A 20184-nucleotide genomic window follows, 5' to 3' on the forward strand; every position below is an offset into this window, starting at 1 on the left:
AATTAGTTCATATGAAACACCTGTAGAGTCCTTTATCATTATGAATACGAACACTTTATCATTGTGTGGTGTTTCCATTTTCTCTACGACCTTGTGTGTGTAAAACAGTGTGAGAGAGTCGAATATACAGTATTGTGATCAGAAGAGGTCATTAAGGATGAACATCGGCATGGTTTTAAGTAAATGTGATAATGTGATTAACTCCTGTTGAAATATGTTGGATTCAGGGTCAAATAAAGCGAGCCGCAAACATTTTAAGTCTTACATTTAATAACAAGAGTGAAGAGCAGAGCAATGTACGATCACCTCTCTCACTGCCATATAAGACCGAAAAAAGTCACAATGTTTTTTTTTTTTTTTTTTTACTTTTTAAATCATTATTATTATCATCTTTAAATTTCTGTATCCATAAAAGAATAATAGCCTACATAAAATTCGCTGCATGTTGTGTAATTCGCTGCTTGTAATTTGTACGATTACTAATGTAGGCTATATTTACCATTGAATTGTCAAGGCAGCGTTGTACGAATGGAACAGGCAACATGAGATATATAACGATCTTAATATCTAATATTGTCACACTGTGAATAAAGTATCTTGGCGTGGATTCAATGTCTATATTTCTGCTGCAGTAGGGAAAACAATTTTGATCTCGTGCGGTTTCACGGATTTTAACAAACACGAATGGCCGATTGTTGTTTCCAAAACTCAAGCCAGCACTAACAAACTGATTAACCTCGAGTGTTCCAGTCGGGGTCGACTGCTGTCGAGTTTCAGTTTGTCGAGGGAGCAGTATGATGGTTTATTCAGTGTTAATGTATCGAATATTAGCCTACTATGTTGGGACATAAACGTAATTGGACACACTTGGGAAATAATTTTTTATTTCATCTAACACATTTGTGGAATCCGTCCGTCGGAAGGACATTTCCTAATGTAAAAACCCATGTGAATTGTAAAATAACAAACATGAAGAGGGCCTGTCAAACTATCCTCATTACATTATCTTTGTAAATAACACTTCCGGCACATTCTTTTCTTGCAGAATCTGGTGTCTGGTTCTTATTTTAATACAACAATAATAATTACTATTATAAAGCAACGCACACTTTCGCCATTTTTCTCTATAAAACACACAAGCAACCATGTTGATTCAAAATAAAACCGTCTTACAGCACTTCTGTTGTCATGGATAGATCCACCTACAAACCAGCAGGTGTGGGTGTGGGTGTGGGTGTGGGCGCACTGAAATGTTAGGAGGTTAAGTACCTCCTTTGACTACACCCTTCACAAAAGTTAGTCTGAACCCTTCAAGGAGGTCATTACAGGTTTAATAACAGAATCGGACATATCAAGAAGTCACCTGTTGGATTTTGAACAACTTCTCAAAGGAGCTGTAACCTTCAATGGCTCGGTTTCGTCTGCCAAGCATCGGGTTACTATTGGTTTTCTTTTTAGCGGTAAGCAGAGACAGTATCTATAACTGCGGTTGTTTGATTCATTAATATTGTGGTTAACTACCAGTCATTTGACAGAAATGTGTTTGTTCGGAATGAGACGGCATCGACAGTACTTTCATGTTGTTATTCTGTTCGATCTCTCCTCCAAAGACTACTTTTCAAACCAAATTGAGAGAACTGAGGAAGCGGTAATTGTAATCTGGGGGCATGTAAAAGTTTCTACCATCGTTAGTCTTTATAAAACATGTTGTACACGATGGGTGTCGCTAATGGGGTAATGTAACACTATGCGCAGCTTGAAGGATCATATCGGCGTGAACTTGTATGAACCGACACCGAAAGTTTAACGGATTGTCTGTGAACATTGGACGGCGCCATCCGCGTAATGGAATGTGGATTTTTACATTATACAAGTTTAAACACGTATGCACAGCAATGAAATTCGTAATGTGTGATCTGAGTCTTGTTTCTTCCTTCCTAGTTCAGGGTTTGCATGCACCGTTTTTTACAAGTCTGGGGTAGGGCGTGCTGATTGGCGGAATGAGTCGCCTAGGAGAGGTCAGTTTGACACGTCTGGGCAAGGAAACTCCCCCCGTTTTGAACAGACTGTGTGTGTAGATCTCACAGGTGTTTTAGTTGAAGCATTTTGCTCCAGCTGAATGTTGTAGCCTACAGTCTTTTTTCAAATTTTTATGTAAATAAAAAAAAGGAAATAACGGAATGTGCATGAACGTGCACGGAACCGGTATGGATATCTATATCTATTATGAGAAGCTATAAGCAAAAATGAAAACACGTTTTGGCTGTTGCGTTTTACTGAGCTACTTTATCTCATGGATAAGGAAAACGTGACTTAGGGTGACTTCTGCTTGCAAGGGTCATCAGGACCTTACCAGTCAGAGTAATAGGGTAGTTGGGACCTTTGTTACTAAGATTCTACATGAAGAATTCTAGACCACTCAACAGGTATTCTTGACTGAATAGAGAAGACTATTTTAAAAATGCAAACTGTTTGGACTTATGATCAGGAAGAGTTGGTCGATCTGATTGAGGAAAATCCTGTGTTATAAAACATAATGCAAAAAAGTGGTATTAGAATAGAAACAAAATATGCGAGAAATAAGGCTGCTTTGTGCTGAACATACTTTTCTCATGTATGCTCCTATCTCAACTCTCTGATCTTTCCCCCTTAATCCGCATGCCACTTACAGGCTGGGACTTAACCATTGTAAAGCACAAAGGTGGAGATGGGTGGGGAAGGATATTGAGTGACAGGTTCTGTAGGAACGATGATATTCCAGCCTTGTGCCCCACCTCTTATTTACTGCCAAGTGAGCTGTTATGAAAGTAATGTGATGATCCATTAGCTACAACACACACGTCCACCAATGTAAACCAGTATGATTCGTAAAAAAAGAAAAGGTGCTTACCTTGAATTTTGTATTATTTTGGGGTATATGCAGGCACAGGCAGTCAGACTCAGGAAATATTTTGCTCCTTATAAATGAGGAAAACATGGGTGAAAAACAGTAGTATTAGTTTAATTACAGGTATAATTGTTTGAGGACAAACTTTAAGTTGGCTTGAAAAGGCACAGCATTGTAGAAGCTAGTAGTTACAAGCTTTGCTTAAGAGATGGTCTGTGGCCACTGTACCATGACTATTGTGATGTCAGCTACATGTAATAGAATGTTCTATTTCTGAATGTTCTATACATGTTAGTCAATGGGAAATCTTTTTGATGTTAGTGCACAATTTCCTCCTATAAGGGGACACTGTCATGTAACACAGTTCTTTTTCTAAGACAGCACACTGTCCATAGATGACAAAAGCCTGTAGAACTCCATTGTCCCCAACCACAAAAACCTTATACTCCCCTACATTGCTCATTATAGCCATATAAATAGCATTCAGTACATACATTCAGTTTGAAATTTTAGCAGAGTATATCATGGACCTACATTGACAGGCCAATGGTGTAAATACACAATTTCAGAATTGTAACATTCAGTTTTATTAAAAATATTATATGGAAAATTTCCACAGCACACCTGATTGGCTCTGGTGGCACGCTACTTGGTTGAGAAACACTGATTTTTTGGTATCTATGGCTAAGTGAAATGGGGAGCGGAGAGGGCAGTGACTGAAGCAATGAAGACTCAACTGGTAGCACAATGTCTTGGTGAAAAAAATAGAATTATTTTAAGGCTGCAGATTGCAGTATAACTTAAAAGTTAGAGAAACAAGTTACCTTTCACTGACTGAAAATGGTATGCATAGACAGTTTATGACTCCGCCAGTGTTTCTACCTCCACAGGATGTGGAACACAACAACTTGGTTTGGTGTACTCATGATCCTAGTAGGTCACTTTTAAATTACGTAGTCATTTTGGAGATAGCATTTTACTTGTTGTGCAATGACAGTTTAATGCTGTGAGCTAGGACCTGAAAGTGTTCGTAGTTCAAATCCTCAGATTCCAGTTGACTGAGGTTTGAATACTTTAGTCAAATGATCTTTGTTTGCCAGTTTACTTTGATTTGTGGCAAAGCAGTAAAACCAAATTATTTGTCCCTGCATTTCTACAGCATATGATATTTGTCATTCTACACACACATTCTACAGTAAAAAACATGAGGCGAAATGCAGGAGCGAGACCAATAGATTCTTTTGTCTGAGGCTCAGTGCAGCCCATCAGTATGGGCATGGCTACATTATGAGTCTAATCCCACAGTCAGTTCCAGCAGTGTCAAGTTCTGATCAGGCAGACAGCAATGTGAAAAATTCATATGAGAATTTGAATTCTTAAAGAAACAGGAAGTGAGAAGTCTAGATACATTCTTTTTGTTTAGTCTGATATATTTATTTCATAGTCACCTTCACAAATACACCATTAAATGAATAAGTGACATAAACGTTGACTTCCTCTAAGGAAACTGCCTAATTCACTACTCGCCTAACAAGTAGTTCACCAGGACTGCAGTGCAATAATGAAAGGTTGTTGGTTTAAGTCCCTACTGGGGCACTGCTGATGTATCCTTGGGCAAGGTACTTAACCCACAATTGCCTCAGTAGATTTCCAGCTGAATAAATGGATAACATGTAAAAATTGTAATCTATGTAAGTCGTTCTGGATAAGAGCATCTGATAAATGCTTGTAATTTAATGTAATGCAATGTAATTAAACATTGTGCTTTGTGTGGTCATATGTCATATGTTTGCTTTGTGAAAGAAAAAGATTTAAATGGGACATGTTTTTGAAATTTAATCTGAATACTACACATCTGAGCCATCTGTGTTACAACATGTTTTTGATGAAACAGCAGAGCTGATATGTGTTGTGCCAAGATAAAATGTTAGCAAATACTTAAGCACATGTTAGAGAGAATAACGAATTTGCGTTGGGTTTTCTGTCTTTTCTTAATTCCGCTAAATCCTAAATCCATTCTTACCGAGCTCTGTATCTTGTAAACATGGAGGCACAGTTTAACAGGGCTTGTCGATCTTAGTGGGAAGCTAAAACAGGCCCCTCTCCACTGCACTGGCTTAGCTGTGGGCCACCTTTCCTGGTCTGACATTGCTCTGAATATGGTACTGCTGTCAGCAGAATTGTGCCTGGGTTGTGGGAGGTCTCATTCTGTCTGAACTTGATTTTTCCAAGAAGTCTGAAATACCCTGTCGTGTTTATTTTAATCAGAAGCTCTGACTCATTATGCACTGCGTCATAGATTGTGCGTACAAGCACATACATGACTTCAGAGTGAAGATTACTCATGGCAACTGAAATTAAAAAGTAAAAAATTCTTTACACTGGTCTAGTCATTGAACAGTTTTTTTTTCATAGGCCTCTCACAAGTTCATGTAGCTTATTGTTACTTACTGTAGAATCAGTCAACTAGCCAGTCTTTTATTTTGTATAGCACCAGTTGCAATCAGCAGCAGTTAAGATTTGAAATTCCTAATATAGGAAAGAAAGAAAATTGTTCTCAGACCCCTACATTGGAAATAAAGTAGTCCTCAAAGAAACTGTGGGATGCTACATTTTCAGGCTAATTACTATGTTAACATATCAGACATATACACAACATGTCTCAACATGTGACAGGGTTGGCAACTGTCAGGTTTTCACTGTGACACTCATGTTTTGTGGAACCCGTGACAGTAAATTTGTAAGAGCTGGCAAGTGGTATGTTTGTCACATTCCCATATTTATCAGACTAACTTGTTCAGGTGACAGGTACATTAAAACATGGTAACATGTTCCTACCTTGTATTAGAATAGGCCAGACTATCCATTTGGCACATTCGTGGTCTGTTTGGGCCCAAACCATCTTTTTATGGTCATTTATTCAACTCGTTTGCATTTCCCCTTTTTTTCAGGTTTTCGGTGTTGAAGCAGAAGGAAAGAAATCTCCAGAACTGAGGAGACAGAAAAGAGAATGGATTATTCCTCCACAGAAGCTGAAAGAGAATACCGATTATCGGTCTAGGGAGTATATTGCAAAAGTAAGGTTCTTATCCTATCAGCCATAATGCTCAAATGAATGAAATACCTGAAAGAAGTGGTACATGTCATTATCATATGTTATCATTATTATTATTATTATAAGAAAGGGCAGTCTTTTCTAAACAGCATTTGTTTTTGCACTGGCTTGTAATAAACTAACAGTGTGATAAAAGCAACTGTCTTTATCATATTTATTAAACAAGATAAAATCCGTTTTAAAAGGAAAGTGAGCTAAAAATCAAAGATACTTATGCTGCTTCTTAAGAAAAGTTGATGTAGGTTTTTTCATGTGATAAATCCAACATTTTATTTTACAACTGAAGCCCTTGGCGTTGCATATAAGTCTCATTCTTAGAAAAATCTGTAAAACTTCTGAGGGCCCCTGGTGGCTCAGTAATCTGCACATTTATCCAGAAATTAGTTTGCCAATCATTAGGCTTTATATGCTACAGCAACAGGCCATGCATAGCAAAGTAGTGGTAGATTACCAATAAGTTCATCAGTAAGGTGTGAACTCACAATTTAATAAACTGTGTCTAGCAAATAAACAGAAAATCAGCATCTGTCAGTGTATGTTAGTCTGTCTCTGACCAGATGTATCTGCATCAGATGTAACATATATGTGGTTATTGGAAGGAAAAGTTTTAACATACTTGTTTTTGTCTTTTCAGATTCGATCAGACCAGGAGTTTAAAGCACCAGTGAGATACTATTTGAAGGGCCGTGGCGCTGATGAACCTCCTGTTAATTTGTTTATAGTTGATCCAGTCTCTGGCTTTGTGAGAATTACAGATATTCTTGACAGAGAGAAGATCCACCTTTACAATGTGAGTTTGGTTTCAAAACTGGCTGCATGAAAATGGTGTCCTTCGGAATGCAGTCAATGCATATTCTTTTCATTGACTTTTCAGCTCTCGGGGGTTGCCCGATATGCGAATGGGGAGTATGCTGAGAAGAACATTGAGCTCCGTGTCCAAGTTGAGGATGAAAATGACTGTGCCCCTGTATTTGGCGAAATGTCACCTGGATCTGTGTATGAATTAAGTCCAACAGGCATGTTTCCTTCTCCACCCCCCCACTCCCCCATATAAAAAAAACAAGTAGCTGATAATAGTAATATAAAGTAAACCAATTTTTCATTTGTTTATATTGAGTCAAAACTAAATAAATAAACAAAACAAAACAAAATAAATAAACGAACACAGTTGGTTTATTTGTTGCAGTTTGAGCTGGGTTACCATTCTCCTTGTTTGTTTTGTCTTTGCTCTTTGCAAAGTCTGCTGAATCTTCTGAGCTTGTTTTCCTCTCTTGAATCATAGACACTTTTGTTATGAAGATAAATGCCACAGATGATGATGAGCCTGGTAACATAAATTCAAAAATAGCATACAGCATTGTGAGCCAGAGTCCAGGAGGAGACATGTTCTACATAAAACCAGATGGCTCACTTTATGTCAGAAAACCTAGTCTTGACCGAGAGGTAAGTTTCTGATCATTTTACTTGGAACATGTTACTTTATGCATTTTACAATATAAGGGTGCTTAAATGTGTTCTTGGGTGCTTAAACTATAATACATTAAAAAAAAAATTAAATTTGAGTGATGAATTTGAGGAAGTGCTAATGTCTGAAGGCTGACTCTTACACTGCCTTGATTTGGTTGGTGTATAAAAACCAAGAAAGATACTACTTATTCAAATGAATTACTTAGAATGGACAACAGCATGTTGGATAGACTGTGTGTATGCACATCCTAATTAGCATTTGTGTAATATCAGAACAAAGTTGAAAAAGTAAAAACAGACCATCATTACATCATTAAATGTATTCTTCCTTGAGGATGACTTTTGTGTTTTAGAATAGCTGTTTTCGTATACCTGCTTAGCTATAGATGGTTTCCAGTTTTCAGCAACTTTTTTGTGATTAAGGTACTTGCAAAGGAATGACATACAAACAAATGCTTTGTGAATCTACAATGCCACAAAACGTTTTGATTTTATTTCTTATTACAGTTACATGGGTCTTACACTTTGGTTGTGAAAGGAACAGATCTGGATGGTGCAGTAAATGGCAACACTGGAACAGGCACTGTTAAAGTCAACATCCTTGATGTCAATGACAACGTTCCCACACTGGACAAAGAAGATGTAAAACTAAAAATTTTACTATTTACCTCTTAATTTTTCTTAAGTCTGTTTTAAATAAATGGCTGGAATGTAAGGTATTTGACCTTGATGTATTCTCTGTGTCTCCCAGTATACAGGCAGCATAGATGAAAATATACAGGGTGTGGAGGTGATGAGGTTCAAAGCCAGCGATCTTGATTTGGAAAACACCGACAACTGGCTTGCGCAGTTTGAGATCATTTCAGGAAATGACGCTGGCTACTTCAGCATCACCACTGACCCCAAGACCAATGAGGGCATTTTAATGTTGGAAAAGGTATGGTCCTTTTTGCACCTGTTTTTTGAACAATAACCTCAACAACAACAGCAAAAAAGTTAACCAAGTGGCAAGTCTTTTAAAAAACAAAACTGAGAAAGTTTGTTTTCTCTTTTAAAGCCAGTTGATTATGAAGACCTGAAAGAGCTTGACCTTGGAGTGGTTGTACGAAACAAAGCAAAATACTACACAGTATCTGGTGGAGGCTTTGGAGAATACAGTGCTGGAGGTGGAGGTGGAGGTGGAGGTGGAGGTGGAGGTGCTGGTGCTGCAGCAGGAGCAGGAGGAGCTGGTGGGGGAGGGAGCATGGTCGTGAGTAAACCATATCCTGTCAAGATCAAAGTAAACAACATGCCTGAGGGCCCCATGTTCAAACCCAAGGTCAAGGATGTGCCCGTTTCTGAGGACAGCAAAAAGTTCAACATAAAAAATATAATTGCAACATATCCAGCCATTGATGGAGACACACTGAAGCCTGCTGAAAATGTCAGGTTAGAAACCCACAACTTCTTGCATTTGAATTATTTGTGTCTTTTGAAAAAAATTCATTTGTGGTTAATAAGACCTGAATTCAGTGAAAACATAATGCATTTTCTCATATTTCATATTTCTCAATTGAATTAGTAACAAAAAAGTTGTTGCTGTACAAACTGCCGTGCATTCTAATTGAATCCTGGCTGTAAGTCAATGTTGCATTATTTTATCAGTCATGCAATCAAATTTCATTTCATAAAATCCTTTATACAAAGAAATTTATCACAGAGAATTGCATACTTTATGTAAACAATTCCAGAAACAGCAAATATAGCAAAATGCTTTAGCAGCAGAAAACAAACTTCTTAGAATAATTTCATTCAATGATCTAATGGAGAGTCACCAACAGCTAAATACAGGGATATACAAAAACATCATGCACTTGATAGTATGACAAAGACAAAGAAACCCCACAAAATACAGAGAGGGAAAATGATTTTTCTCTTAGTCCCCTTGAGGAAACTGGAAATAACCTTAACAGTGAATCAGCTTTGGTAGCTAGTAGAATTGAGCTCATTTGAGGGAAGACTAACCTTTGCAAAATACAAAGTGTTAAAAAGGTACAGGATCCTGTTTAGAACATGTCACACACCTGTATGTCATTGTGCAGTAGTAGTATCTGGATTTCAGGTATTACAATGGGAAGACAGTTCCTGTTCATTGGTGGATTGTGTACAGCATCTCAGTATTGTATTATTTTATAACCATAGGTATGTAAAGGGACATGATCCTGACAACTGGTTGGTCATTGATGAAAAGACTGCAGAAATCAGACTCAACAAAGCCCCAGATCGGGAGTCCAAGCACCTGGTCAACGGAACATACTATGCCAAAATTCTCTGCATAACACAAGGCAAGTTCTAAAATAAAAATCAAATAAAATTTTGGGGTAATTCAGAACAAAGCACCTACAGACCGGGATAGGCAGATAAGAGTGTTGAATGGATTTTTTCTTCACTTTAGATACAGTTGTGCAATGCGTACTGTTCCTCATACCACAAAACTCATACAGGTTCATGTGAAAGCAGTCTCACACAGTACAGAATGCTTTCAGGTGATAAGTCAAGTTGTATCGCCATCTGGTGGAATGTTATATACATTTACATTTACATTTATTCATTTGGCAGACGCTTTTATCCAAAGTGACTTACATAGGTTACAGTTATATATAGCCTCCGCTCATTGGGCCGCTCATTCATCAAAATTACATTTTATTCATTTAGCATATGCTCTTATCCAGAGCAACTTCCAGCACAATAGAATATAAGTGCATTCATTCAAGATGAAAATATTTATAAAAATGAGCACATTTTGTTCTTCAATTAAATTTGTATGAAAAAGTCATACCAGATTTATGAAACATGTGGAAACAACCATTTTTGTTCTTACTCTTGTTCATATACTGATGAATCCTAATCATTTTTACACTGCATGCTCATTCATGCTACCTTTAAGTAGCCCTGAGTAAATGTCCTGGCAATCCCATTAAAGGATATTCTAACTTCAGAGGTGCAGGTGTAGCTGAAATGCTGCCAAAAACGTCAGCTTGCTCAGATTTGAGTGCTTGCATGGTACGAGCGGACTGTATCAGTCGTGAAATTCATTCATACTTAGGAACTCATTCCAGCTAAGAACAAATTAATGAATTCTAAAATGTCTGTCATTGTGACTGTACGCTCACTATATGCATAAAATTGTTCCTACGCATGAACAGGCCCTTGACTTTGAGTGATAAAAAATTAAATCTCCTTTGTGCTTTCATTACATCATTACTGTTGTCACGTATAATGAGTAGACCAGACCATTTGAAAGTATTTGTTGAAATAATTGATAATAAAAAACCAAACATGAGACATACTCTGTGCTATTGTTTAATTTACTTGAAAAAAAGTCAGATAATTATTCTTATTTTTCTAGATATGCCCTCCAAAACTGCTACTGGAACCATTGCTCTCCAGGTAGAAGACATGAATGACCACTGTCCCACACTCACTAGCACTTCTCAGACCCTGTGCTCAGATGAGAAAGTTGTGCTCGCCACAGCGGTAGATGAAGATGCTTATCCCAACGGAGCTCCCTTTAAATTTACCATCATACCTGAAGAAACCAAGGGAAAATGGACAGTGGAGCGCCTGAATGGTGAGTAACTGTAGCTGGTCTCTTCATATTCACTTTGTTCTGCAACCTCAGAGGATTGCTAACACAATCTTATTGTATGAACTTTTGAACCCTTGCTTTGTATGTCACTCTGGATAAGAGCATCTGACAAGTTACTAAATGCAAATGTAATACTCCAGCAGAAGGTGAAATACTATATAGCACTCTAGTACCACCTAGAAGCCTAATGCACCAACCTTAACATTTGTGTGCAGTAGGATTCTTAGTTAAAAGTATAATGCTTGTTTTCTGGTTTTCACATGTGTTCATGCACTCATGAATATCACGGAAGCAAGCACATTAAGGGAGGCTCCAAATTAACCACTGTAGCACTTTTTCCTTCTAAAAAGTTTTTATTCCTTTTTTTCTACTGAAGACACTACAGCGATTCTGAGGGCCAATGAGACCTTGTGGCCAGGCTCCTATGAAGTGGCTGTTGAGATCGCAGACAATCAAGGGGAGGTCTGCCCTGACAGACAGAACATCAAGGTGGAGGTGTGCACCTGCACGGCAAATAAAGTCTGCGGCAGCAGAGGAAAGGACGAGACAAGTGCTATTTTCGGAGCCCCTGGGATTGGTCTGCTCATGCTCGGCCTCCTCTTGCTTCTGTGTGAGTAAAGTACTGCTGCAGAACATAAGACCCTTTTGTTTGTTAGTAACAGTATCCCATGTCTTCGGGCATTTTGTTGATGAATCAGTGAACTTTGAGGAAACCAGTCTTGTATATTGTATGTTATAAAAGGATCAGCGTGTGAAACTCCCAGGGATTTGAATCCTGGGTTGAAGTTAGGTTTCATTGTAAAAGACTTATTTAACACTGTCACAGGCATGCAACGAGATGATTATAGGAATGTGCAAAATGTCCTACAATTTAGGAATAAAAGAAGACTATTGTGACAGCATCATTACTGATCCAATGCATTGTCATAGTATTATGTTAAGATTCAGTCAAAGATCATTAATGATAACAAGCAGAAGCTGATGTGCACCTTTCCTTCCTCACCGTTTCCACAGTGGTGCCCCTCCTGCTGCTCTTCTGCACCTGTGGAGGTGCTGGTGTGGGAGGGATAGCCAGCGGTTTTGCCGATTTGCCTTTTGACACCAAAGAACATCTGATTTCTTACCACACAGAAGGAAAAGGAGAAGACAAGGTAAGTAGTGAAATGATGAATGTACTTTTTGACAATTTTCGGACAATGAGTGAAAACATGAATATGTCTGGGGTGGGTTTTTGTGAAACACCTAAGAAACAGTCCCCTTTGAGGACTGTTATATATATATACAGTAAATATAATACAGAACACAGAAGTGTACTTTTATCCTCTAACAGCATTTATTGAATAAGTTTACTGCCTTTGGGCGCTGATTCATTTGGAACAAACCTGACTTTTGTATATATTCTGAGACACCCTTCCTTCTAGTGGACAAGTCTAAGAGCAAACTAGTTGCAGTTTGTAGCAAACTAGCAACTAATTTCCATGAGCTTCTCACCTTGTTGAACTGACAAGGAATAATTCTGTGGTACACACTGCATTCTATGAAGTAATTTTGCAGATAGATATAAACACAGCAACAATATCAAGCAATGAAAGGACATTCAATTACTGGTTCTTCATCCCAACATTCTCACTGAGAGAACGAGTCACTAAGTGTTTGTGTGCCTTTGGTCCGCTCCCCACGGAAGGGCAAAACCGAGTTCTCTCAGCTGAAATGGATTCTCCCGGCTTTTCTGTCCTCTCAGGACGTCCCTCTGCTGACTGCCCCAATGGACATGGGTGACGGCTTCATAAAAACTGCCACTGTGGGTGCTGTAGGAGCCGGGGCCGGCTTCTTGTCCTCGGCTTCAACGATTGGTCATGGAGGCGGCATGTTCTACCAGTCCAATGGACACATGGAAGGCGAATACATGGGCAAGGAGCAAGGGAGCGCTTTCTACTCCAAAATTGAGGGCAGCGAAGAACACATGTATGACGGATTTGCCCTCCCAATGGATTATTTGGAAGAGTACTACTCACAGGTTAGAGATTTGACTGACTTAGTATCAATGCAAGCACTGTCAAAGTCAGATAACAGTATACAAACACTTTTTAAAAAATATTAAGAATTTTAGTGTAATAAATTCTATAATTTAGTTAATACTCCTCCCCATTAATGAGTCAGCGAGTTTAAAGGCTGATCACCTTGAGTAAGGATTTGTCAGATAGAATGGGAGAATAAACACACAAACAAAATCAGATAATTTACTATACATCATTATATTATGAAAAGCATATCTATATTGCATGTTTGCAAAATGGTTGTCAATGCAGTGACACTGCCTTTGCATATTTCCCTGTCAATGGTGTAGAAAAGCATCCAAACCATAGAAGACCATCCAACAAAGGATAACTTGCTGGTCTATGACTATGAAGGACAAGGCTCTGCTGCAGGATCAGTAGGGTGCTGCAGCATCCTCGAAGCTGACGACGACCTGGAATTCCTCAATGACTTAGACCCCAAGTTTAAAACCCTGGCTGAGATTTGCAAAGGTCAAAAAATCGAATCTGAAGTTTCCGCCATCGCGTCGACGCCCGCAGTTGAGCACAGCACCGTGACAACAGTGAACTCCTCCGGCACTCTGAATGTGGCAAGCTCCAACGTGGCAGAAACCTCTGCCGAGAGAAACGTCGTAGTGGAGAGTAATTATGCGGCCACCCTCCCCAAAGTGAGTGTCTGTGAGAATGTGGTGGTTCCGAACCAGACGTACCTCATTCAGCAGCCTGTTTACTATGCTACGGCTCCGGTTTTACAGGCTACTCGGTATGTTGTTGAGCCTCAGGTTCACAACACAGTTCTGGTGTCAGAGAGGCCCTCTGTGCCTACCATGCAGGGTATGTATGTGGTGAGTGATGCTCCAGCAGCGGGGAACGTGGTTGTCCAGGAGAGAAGAGTGGTGGGGGGTCCTGTCGCACACAGTGGTGTAATTGGGGTGCAGCAGGGTACCTTAAACAGGGGCGAGAATGTTGTGTTGGTGGAGAGGAATGTGGGTTCAGGCCAGGTGATGAGAGAGGGGACAGGCCTTGTCCAAATGGGAGGTCTGTCGGGGTCACAGAACATCATGCTAGTAGAAGAACAGGTGGGTGCAGGACAGGTGCTGCCAGGAACCCCAACATGGATCCAACAAGGTACCCTGCAGAGGGGACCCATCTCTGGGTCTCAGAACATCCTGCTAGTGGAGAGACAGGGGAGCAGTGGGCTGGGAGTGCAGGAAGGTATGTCTGGGTCAACATTACAGAGGGGAGAACTGTCTGGATCCCAGAATGTAGTCTTTAAAGAACAGGGTATGGGATCGATCTTTGGCTCCCAGGGGACACTGATCGGGTTGAATGGAAGCCCAACTCAGGTGACTGGTCTGCCTAGCTCTCACAAAGTAGTGGTCCAGGAGAAAAAAGTAGTGTCTAGTCGAAATGTGTAAGGAGGGACCACCAAAGAATGTTAAAAAGTTGTAGGTGATCCTGATTGGCTGAAACCCAATCAGCATTTTCTGGTTGTTTTCTTTTGTGTTGCGTCCCTCACCCATACACCTGGACGCCATTACACATCTGGGACGTAACGGTGGGGCTTTACTCTTGAATTGTTGCTTCAACAAAACGTTAAGTCAAGTCTGTTCAGTTCCTTCCATGAGAATTTATGCCAGTGGTTGGTTGTGCACAGGGAGTCATGTTGTTAAGTATTGAGACAAGAAAACAAAAGTCAGTCTGCTCTTTGTATTAGCATAACATATAAGCATGTCTGCCTTTTAGATCAGTGTATTATAGTGTTTTACGATTTCAAAAATGTTTGACATAAATTTTTTGTGTGTGTTGGAGTGCGCTATAAATTCATATTGTATCAGGGCTGATATCAGGTGTGCAGCTGTCCTACATCCTTTTCCATTCTGACTGACTGCCTCTGGAAGACAACGTAATGAAATATTGTTATAACTGGTGTGGAGTTAGAAGCGAAAACCTGAAACGAGACTGTCCATCTCATTAGCACACATGCAGTATTGCCACTGCATGCCTCCAGACCCTGCCTTATAGGCAAGTGATTACAGCTAAGTAGGGTGACATATGAAAAAAAAATCATACTTCAATTTCAATATTTCGCCTCAAGCAGCGTGAGAATATTCTTTTCTTTTACCTGCCTCCTTTAAGAGATGTAACTTTTGTGAACTTGTGCTAACCACCCTTCATAAAATCCACGGGTCATGCCATACATGCCATTTTCCTCCAAAAAAAAGCTTACTGTGAGTTCTGGTTTTTCCAGGGCACACTTCTTTTAACATTTCTTAACTTTTTCTGTATGGGTTTATTGTACATGTTTCTTTTTTTTTTTGGGGGGGGGGGGGGTTGTTTGGGTATTTTCATTAATGTTTAACTGTTTGTTATGTTTAATATATATTTTTTGGATTTATGTATTTTGTTGATGAACAAGTCTTGTGTTGTGCTGATGGATTTGAGTCTTGTATTTTAACTTAGATTCATGGAAAACTGTTACATTTTTCATTCATACACAGTGCAAAAACAGAATTAAACTGGTGTGCTCTTTTTTCTAGAGTGAAATAGAATATTTACAGATCGTATATACTCATTTATATTTGGGAGAAATAATGAATTTGTATCTCAGTGCTTAATCTTTTACTATGTCAGTACAAAGGACGCTTGCACCTTAAGTGGAACATTGAAATAAGACTGTGCTGCAGATATCTTTCCTGAAAAGCTGCACATTTACACTTACTTTTTTTAGTTCATATACTTTACAGTATGTCATTGATAATGTTTGCTTGTAAGTGACATTAACAATAAAGCTCTTCTATTTCCACAGTTGTGAGTTGATTCGTCACCCATTTTTATTACTTGTAATGAGTTTTAACCCAATGAAATTATTAAAATGTATTTACAGCATACACATTAATACATTTATTGATGATGAATTTGTGAATGTAATTACTGTGTGAATGCATTCTTAAATGGAATTTAATTACAGTCAGTGGCTAACCTAATACGGCGAACACATACTACGGCTATAGGGTGCAATGAGGGTTACATTGCTGGTGACAATGGAAGACATCCCTTTGCCAGGAAGTGTAGTACAGGACTGCACTGTTATATAACTAACACTGAAGAATTTTTTAAAAGGTGGCGATTCCATGTCTGTACATCCAGATATCGAGCCCATAAACTAAATGTTCAAACATCCAACAATAACATAAGATCAGTGGCAGAATATGAGATTTGTTTTAAGACACGTAGTTACCTGATACAGTACATCACAACATTAACGTTAGCATTGCAAGTTATATGTAATAATATAGACACAAGTGATGAATATGTATACCAGGGGCGAAGCCGATGGCTCATTGCAGAGGGGGCGAGGACCTGTAGTGGGCCCTTATAGAGCCTATTATAGGCTGTGTGGAGATGCAAGACAGATCCAAGGGGAAACGTACGGAGACGGAAGGGCGGAATGCCGAGAAATGCAGAGTACAATGAGGTGTGCTATTTCAACACACCTAATTGCATGAGATCATTTTTAAATACCGCAGCTCCGTCAGCAGTGACGGCGATGGGCAGAAAAACAAGACAGCCGGCGATCGCCTAGTTCCTATACTTTGGGACTCGGACAGAGGGTGTAATTTTTCTGTTTGTACACTTACACAAGGATACTGGACAGTGAATAAAGTTTTCTGTAACTCTATTGTGTCTCTGCTCATTCAAAATAGATATCACAGCGAGAAACTTAGCTAGGGGTCGAAACCCTCAGTCTGACTTTTTATCTGTAATCAAGACATAAACAAACTTTATTCAAAATATTCAACTAAACAACAAAAATGCATGTTCAGTCAGGCAGATTGGGCCCAAGGTGGGCCCCTTTGTAACTGGAAGAACCATGGGCCAAGGGCAGGCTACACCCTCTGCACCCCCCCTGCCCTCCCCCCCCCGCTCGCTCCGCTACAGGTGTATACACCTACAAGCAAGCAGGTCAGCTCATAAAATCTTCATGTAAATCTGACATACACCCAGGCTTGGCACCAGGAGGACATACAGAGGGTGCAATTGCAATCCATGGGGGTGCGCAAAAAGTCATAAATACTATGCAGACATCGGGATAAAAGGGTGCAATGCACTTCTAAGCACCCCCATAGCACCAGGCCTGCATACACCACTTCGTTTATAATGCATAGATCCTCCTACAAATCAGTGTATTTGGGGGTAGGCGCAATGAAATGCAACCAATTAAAACACCTTGTTGGCCACATCTTTCATGATAGTTCGTCCCTCCAAGAACGTTATTACTGATACTGTAACTGCATAAAACATATCAAGGAGTCACACACTGGACAGGTTGGATGTTCAGGCACATCCCGTAGGTGCTGTAACCTGCAATGGCTCGGTTTCCCATACAAGGCATCGAGTTACTTCTCCTTTTCTTTTCAGAGGTGAGTAAGGACATAATAACTACTTCCTCCGCACAGATATTAATATTGTTATTCTTTACCATAGCTACCAACAAAAGCTATTCAACAAAAATCTGTTTGTAATTGGCATCATCAATGTTTATTTATTATTTTTTTCTTGAAAACCTGTATGATTTTCTTTGATATTTCAACACAAGACCAGTTTTCAAATCATATTGGTAGAATGGAGGAAGAGGGAATTGTGATGTCTGGGGTGAAAGTCAGCGAGTGGTATTTTGTTCTAAAACATAAAGTGCAATATAAATTTTTTTTTTTCATCTAGCAGGTGTGATATACAGTGGTCGTCGACATAGGGGCACTTATTCGTGGTGATTTTTAGTGGAATTCGCATCCATGTCTAAATTTATGCTTGCAAATGAAAACACTATATTGGGCACAAAGAGTGGTGTAAGTCGCCTAATTTTGTCCGATTTAAAAAAAAAGAATAATAACCGGCAATCAACGAAAACACTTTCAGGTATGTTTAAATCCTGGTTAAATCACACTATTCTACCATAGGCATCTGTGGGGAAAAGAAACGGGTCAACCTTAAAAATTCCAGGGTCAGTAAGGCTCATTCCAACTGAATATGTGGATAATAAAAATAATCTGTCTGGTTAAACTACTTCATTATGAAGTGATCCTATTTGATAGATGGACAAATGTTTTTACACTAGCTAGCTAAGTGTCTGGGATCCTTCCCCTTACGTTAGGACCTGGCTGAGACAACACCGCTCAGCTACGGACACCCAGACGAGGGTTGCCAAAACCACACAATTAAAACCTAAACATCTGAGGAATTAATAACCATGTAAGCACAATTATCATAACATACATCTCCAATCTACAATCATTTTGATAAAAACATGATTTTTTTTAACCAAGATAACGTGTCCTTGCCCTTAAAAATGTCACATGGTACGACCATACTAAGTATTTAAAATAATATTTCTCATTAACATGCATAATTTTTTAACAAGGTATTAGTAGTACAGTGACGTGTTCTGAAAATGAATTTGCATTTTTTTTAATATCTGTAATATCTTCATATTTATCTTCTAACAGCAGTCTGTTGGGTGTTTGTAAAAAGTAGAGATCCATTTTTCTTTAATAACCCATAAAATTGCTGAAAAAAGTATTACAAAAGGATCCATTTGAGCATACTGTATGAGTGATTAATATTTCAGCCAGAGTAATTAAATCACTAAAAATGAATTTAATATTTTTACTGCCACAACTGGTTATACCACATGATAGATGGTTGCACCAAATGATGACAAGACTGCATGAGGTTAAATATCTAGTCAAAAAAGACCACAAAAGAACACAATTAATTCCATGAAACAAACAGGATAAAGTACTTTTATTACTTCATGAAATCCCCCTAAACACAAACAACTCAAATATACAAACAACAAAAACAACAGTTCAGTGGACATCATGTATTTCATTCAGTTGTATTTCATCTGAAGCATTTCATTAAAAATCATCAAACTATAATTCATATTATGAGTGTTAACTTGAAGGCTGGTAAACTTGGAGAGTAATAGTGCAGACATTTGTGAACTTTGCCCAGTCTGGGCTGGTCAACGTTGGCCTGCTGGCTCAGATTCTGTATCTGATATCTTTGGGGAAGATGGCCAAAGAAACAGATTCTTGTCACCTGAGTGTTGCATGCAGGTAACCTGTACTTCCTCTCCAACAATCTTAAGAACCTGGCCTACATATGGAAGCTCATCATAGATGACAATAACAAACTTGCCTTGAAGATCTTGTAGACTGGATTGATCACTTGGTGGCTCAGGAGAGCCTGTGGGATTGTCACTGTGGTTTCATGTGTCTTGCAGGTCTACTATTACTGGCCTATAGCAAGGGCATGGCTGACTTTCTGAGCAGTTGCAGAAGCATGACACTTCCCTGTGACTAATTTGTGCAGGTTGTGAAGATAAACCTGGTGTATCTTTAAAGTGCCCTTCACAGGCACCAAATTTCCAGGAAACAACTCATATTTTCCTATACTCTCTTCGCTCACCCAATAGTGGGTAATGCTTGATCCAGACTTTTGGTTGAGCATCTCATAGAGATCCATTGCAGTCTGATGCTCACCTCCTCCACCTGTGCCATCTCGGGCACCTTTGCATTGGGACCTTTCTGAATAATTCCATGCTTCCAATAATTCCACCTGCTTCAATCCTGAGAGGAGAAGAACTATATGGAGATAAAGTTGTTTTTATTATGGTACTGTGTAACCAGCCCGTCACTAACAAAATGTACAGTAGTGAGTTGCGGGAAGGTCGCCCTAAGCTCTTTCAGGATGGGCTCTCTCATCGTGACAAAGGCTGTCAGACAGTGTCACATAGGATTTGGTGCCAGGGATAGTGGGGCGCCATCTTTTTTTGCCCAGCAATACAAAAACAGTTATGAAATTATGCCAAACAGGAAGGCGTATATACGGGTGGGAGACCCTCATAACAATAATGACCAGATTCCCCAACCGCAGGGTGTTCCGTTGAAAGAACGAACAAAGGTTTAGGTATCAAAAGGTCACAACTTTATTATACCAAAAATCAGTAAAAACAGACTTTAAAACAGGGCACAGTAGTAGGCTA

The 20184-nt window shown here is 39.2% G+C and overlaps 1 protein-coding gene across 1 annotated transcript; it reads left to right on the top strand.

The window, feature by feature from the left end:
• Nucleotides 1-1307: 1307 nt before the first annotated feature.
• LOC118773231 (desmoglein-4-like) lies at nucleotides 1308-15202 on the top strand. Its single transcript, XM_036522074.1, has 14 exons — nucleotides 1308-1460; nucleotides 5839-5964; nucleotides 6637-6792; nucleotides 6877-7018; nucleotides 7285-7445; nucleotides 7977-8111; nucleotides 8221-8406; nucleotides 8527-8897; nucleotides 9651-9793; nucleotides 10858-11079; nucleotides 11474-11707; nucleotides 12112-12248; nucleotides 12839-13114; nucleotides 13445-15202. Exons 1-14 carry the CDS (start codon nucleotides 1407-1409, stop codon nucleotides 14549-14551), a joined length of 3450 nt encoding a protein of 1149 aa, XP_036377967.1. The 5' UTR covers nucleotides 1308-1406; the 3' UTR covers nucleotides 14552-15202.
• The last annotated feature ends 4982 nt before the right edge of the window (nucleotides 15203-20184 follow it).

This window comes from Megalops cyprinoides, chromosome 2, assembly GCF_013368585.1.
Source record: "Megalops cyprinoides isolate fMegCyp1 chromosome 2, fMegCyp1.pri, whole genome shotgun sequence".
NCBI classification, from domain to species: domain Eukaryota; kingdom Metazoa; phylum Chordata; class Actinopteri; order Elopiformes; family Megalopidae; genus Megalops; species Megalops cyprinoides.

Coding starts and splice junctions, on each gene's coding strand:
- LOC118773231 (XM_036522074.1), top strand. CDS start 1,407: ATGGCTCGGTTTCGTCTGCCAAGCATCGGGTTACTATTGGTTTTCTTT. Junction 8,407..8,526: donor GCATTTTAATGTTGGAAAAG/GTATGGTCCTTT, acceptor TCTCTTTTAAAG/CCAGTTGATTATGAAGACCT. Junction 11,080..11,473: donor GACAGTGGAGCGCCTGAATG/GTGAGTAACTGT, acceptor TTTCTACTGAAG/ACACTACAGCGATTCTGAGG.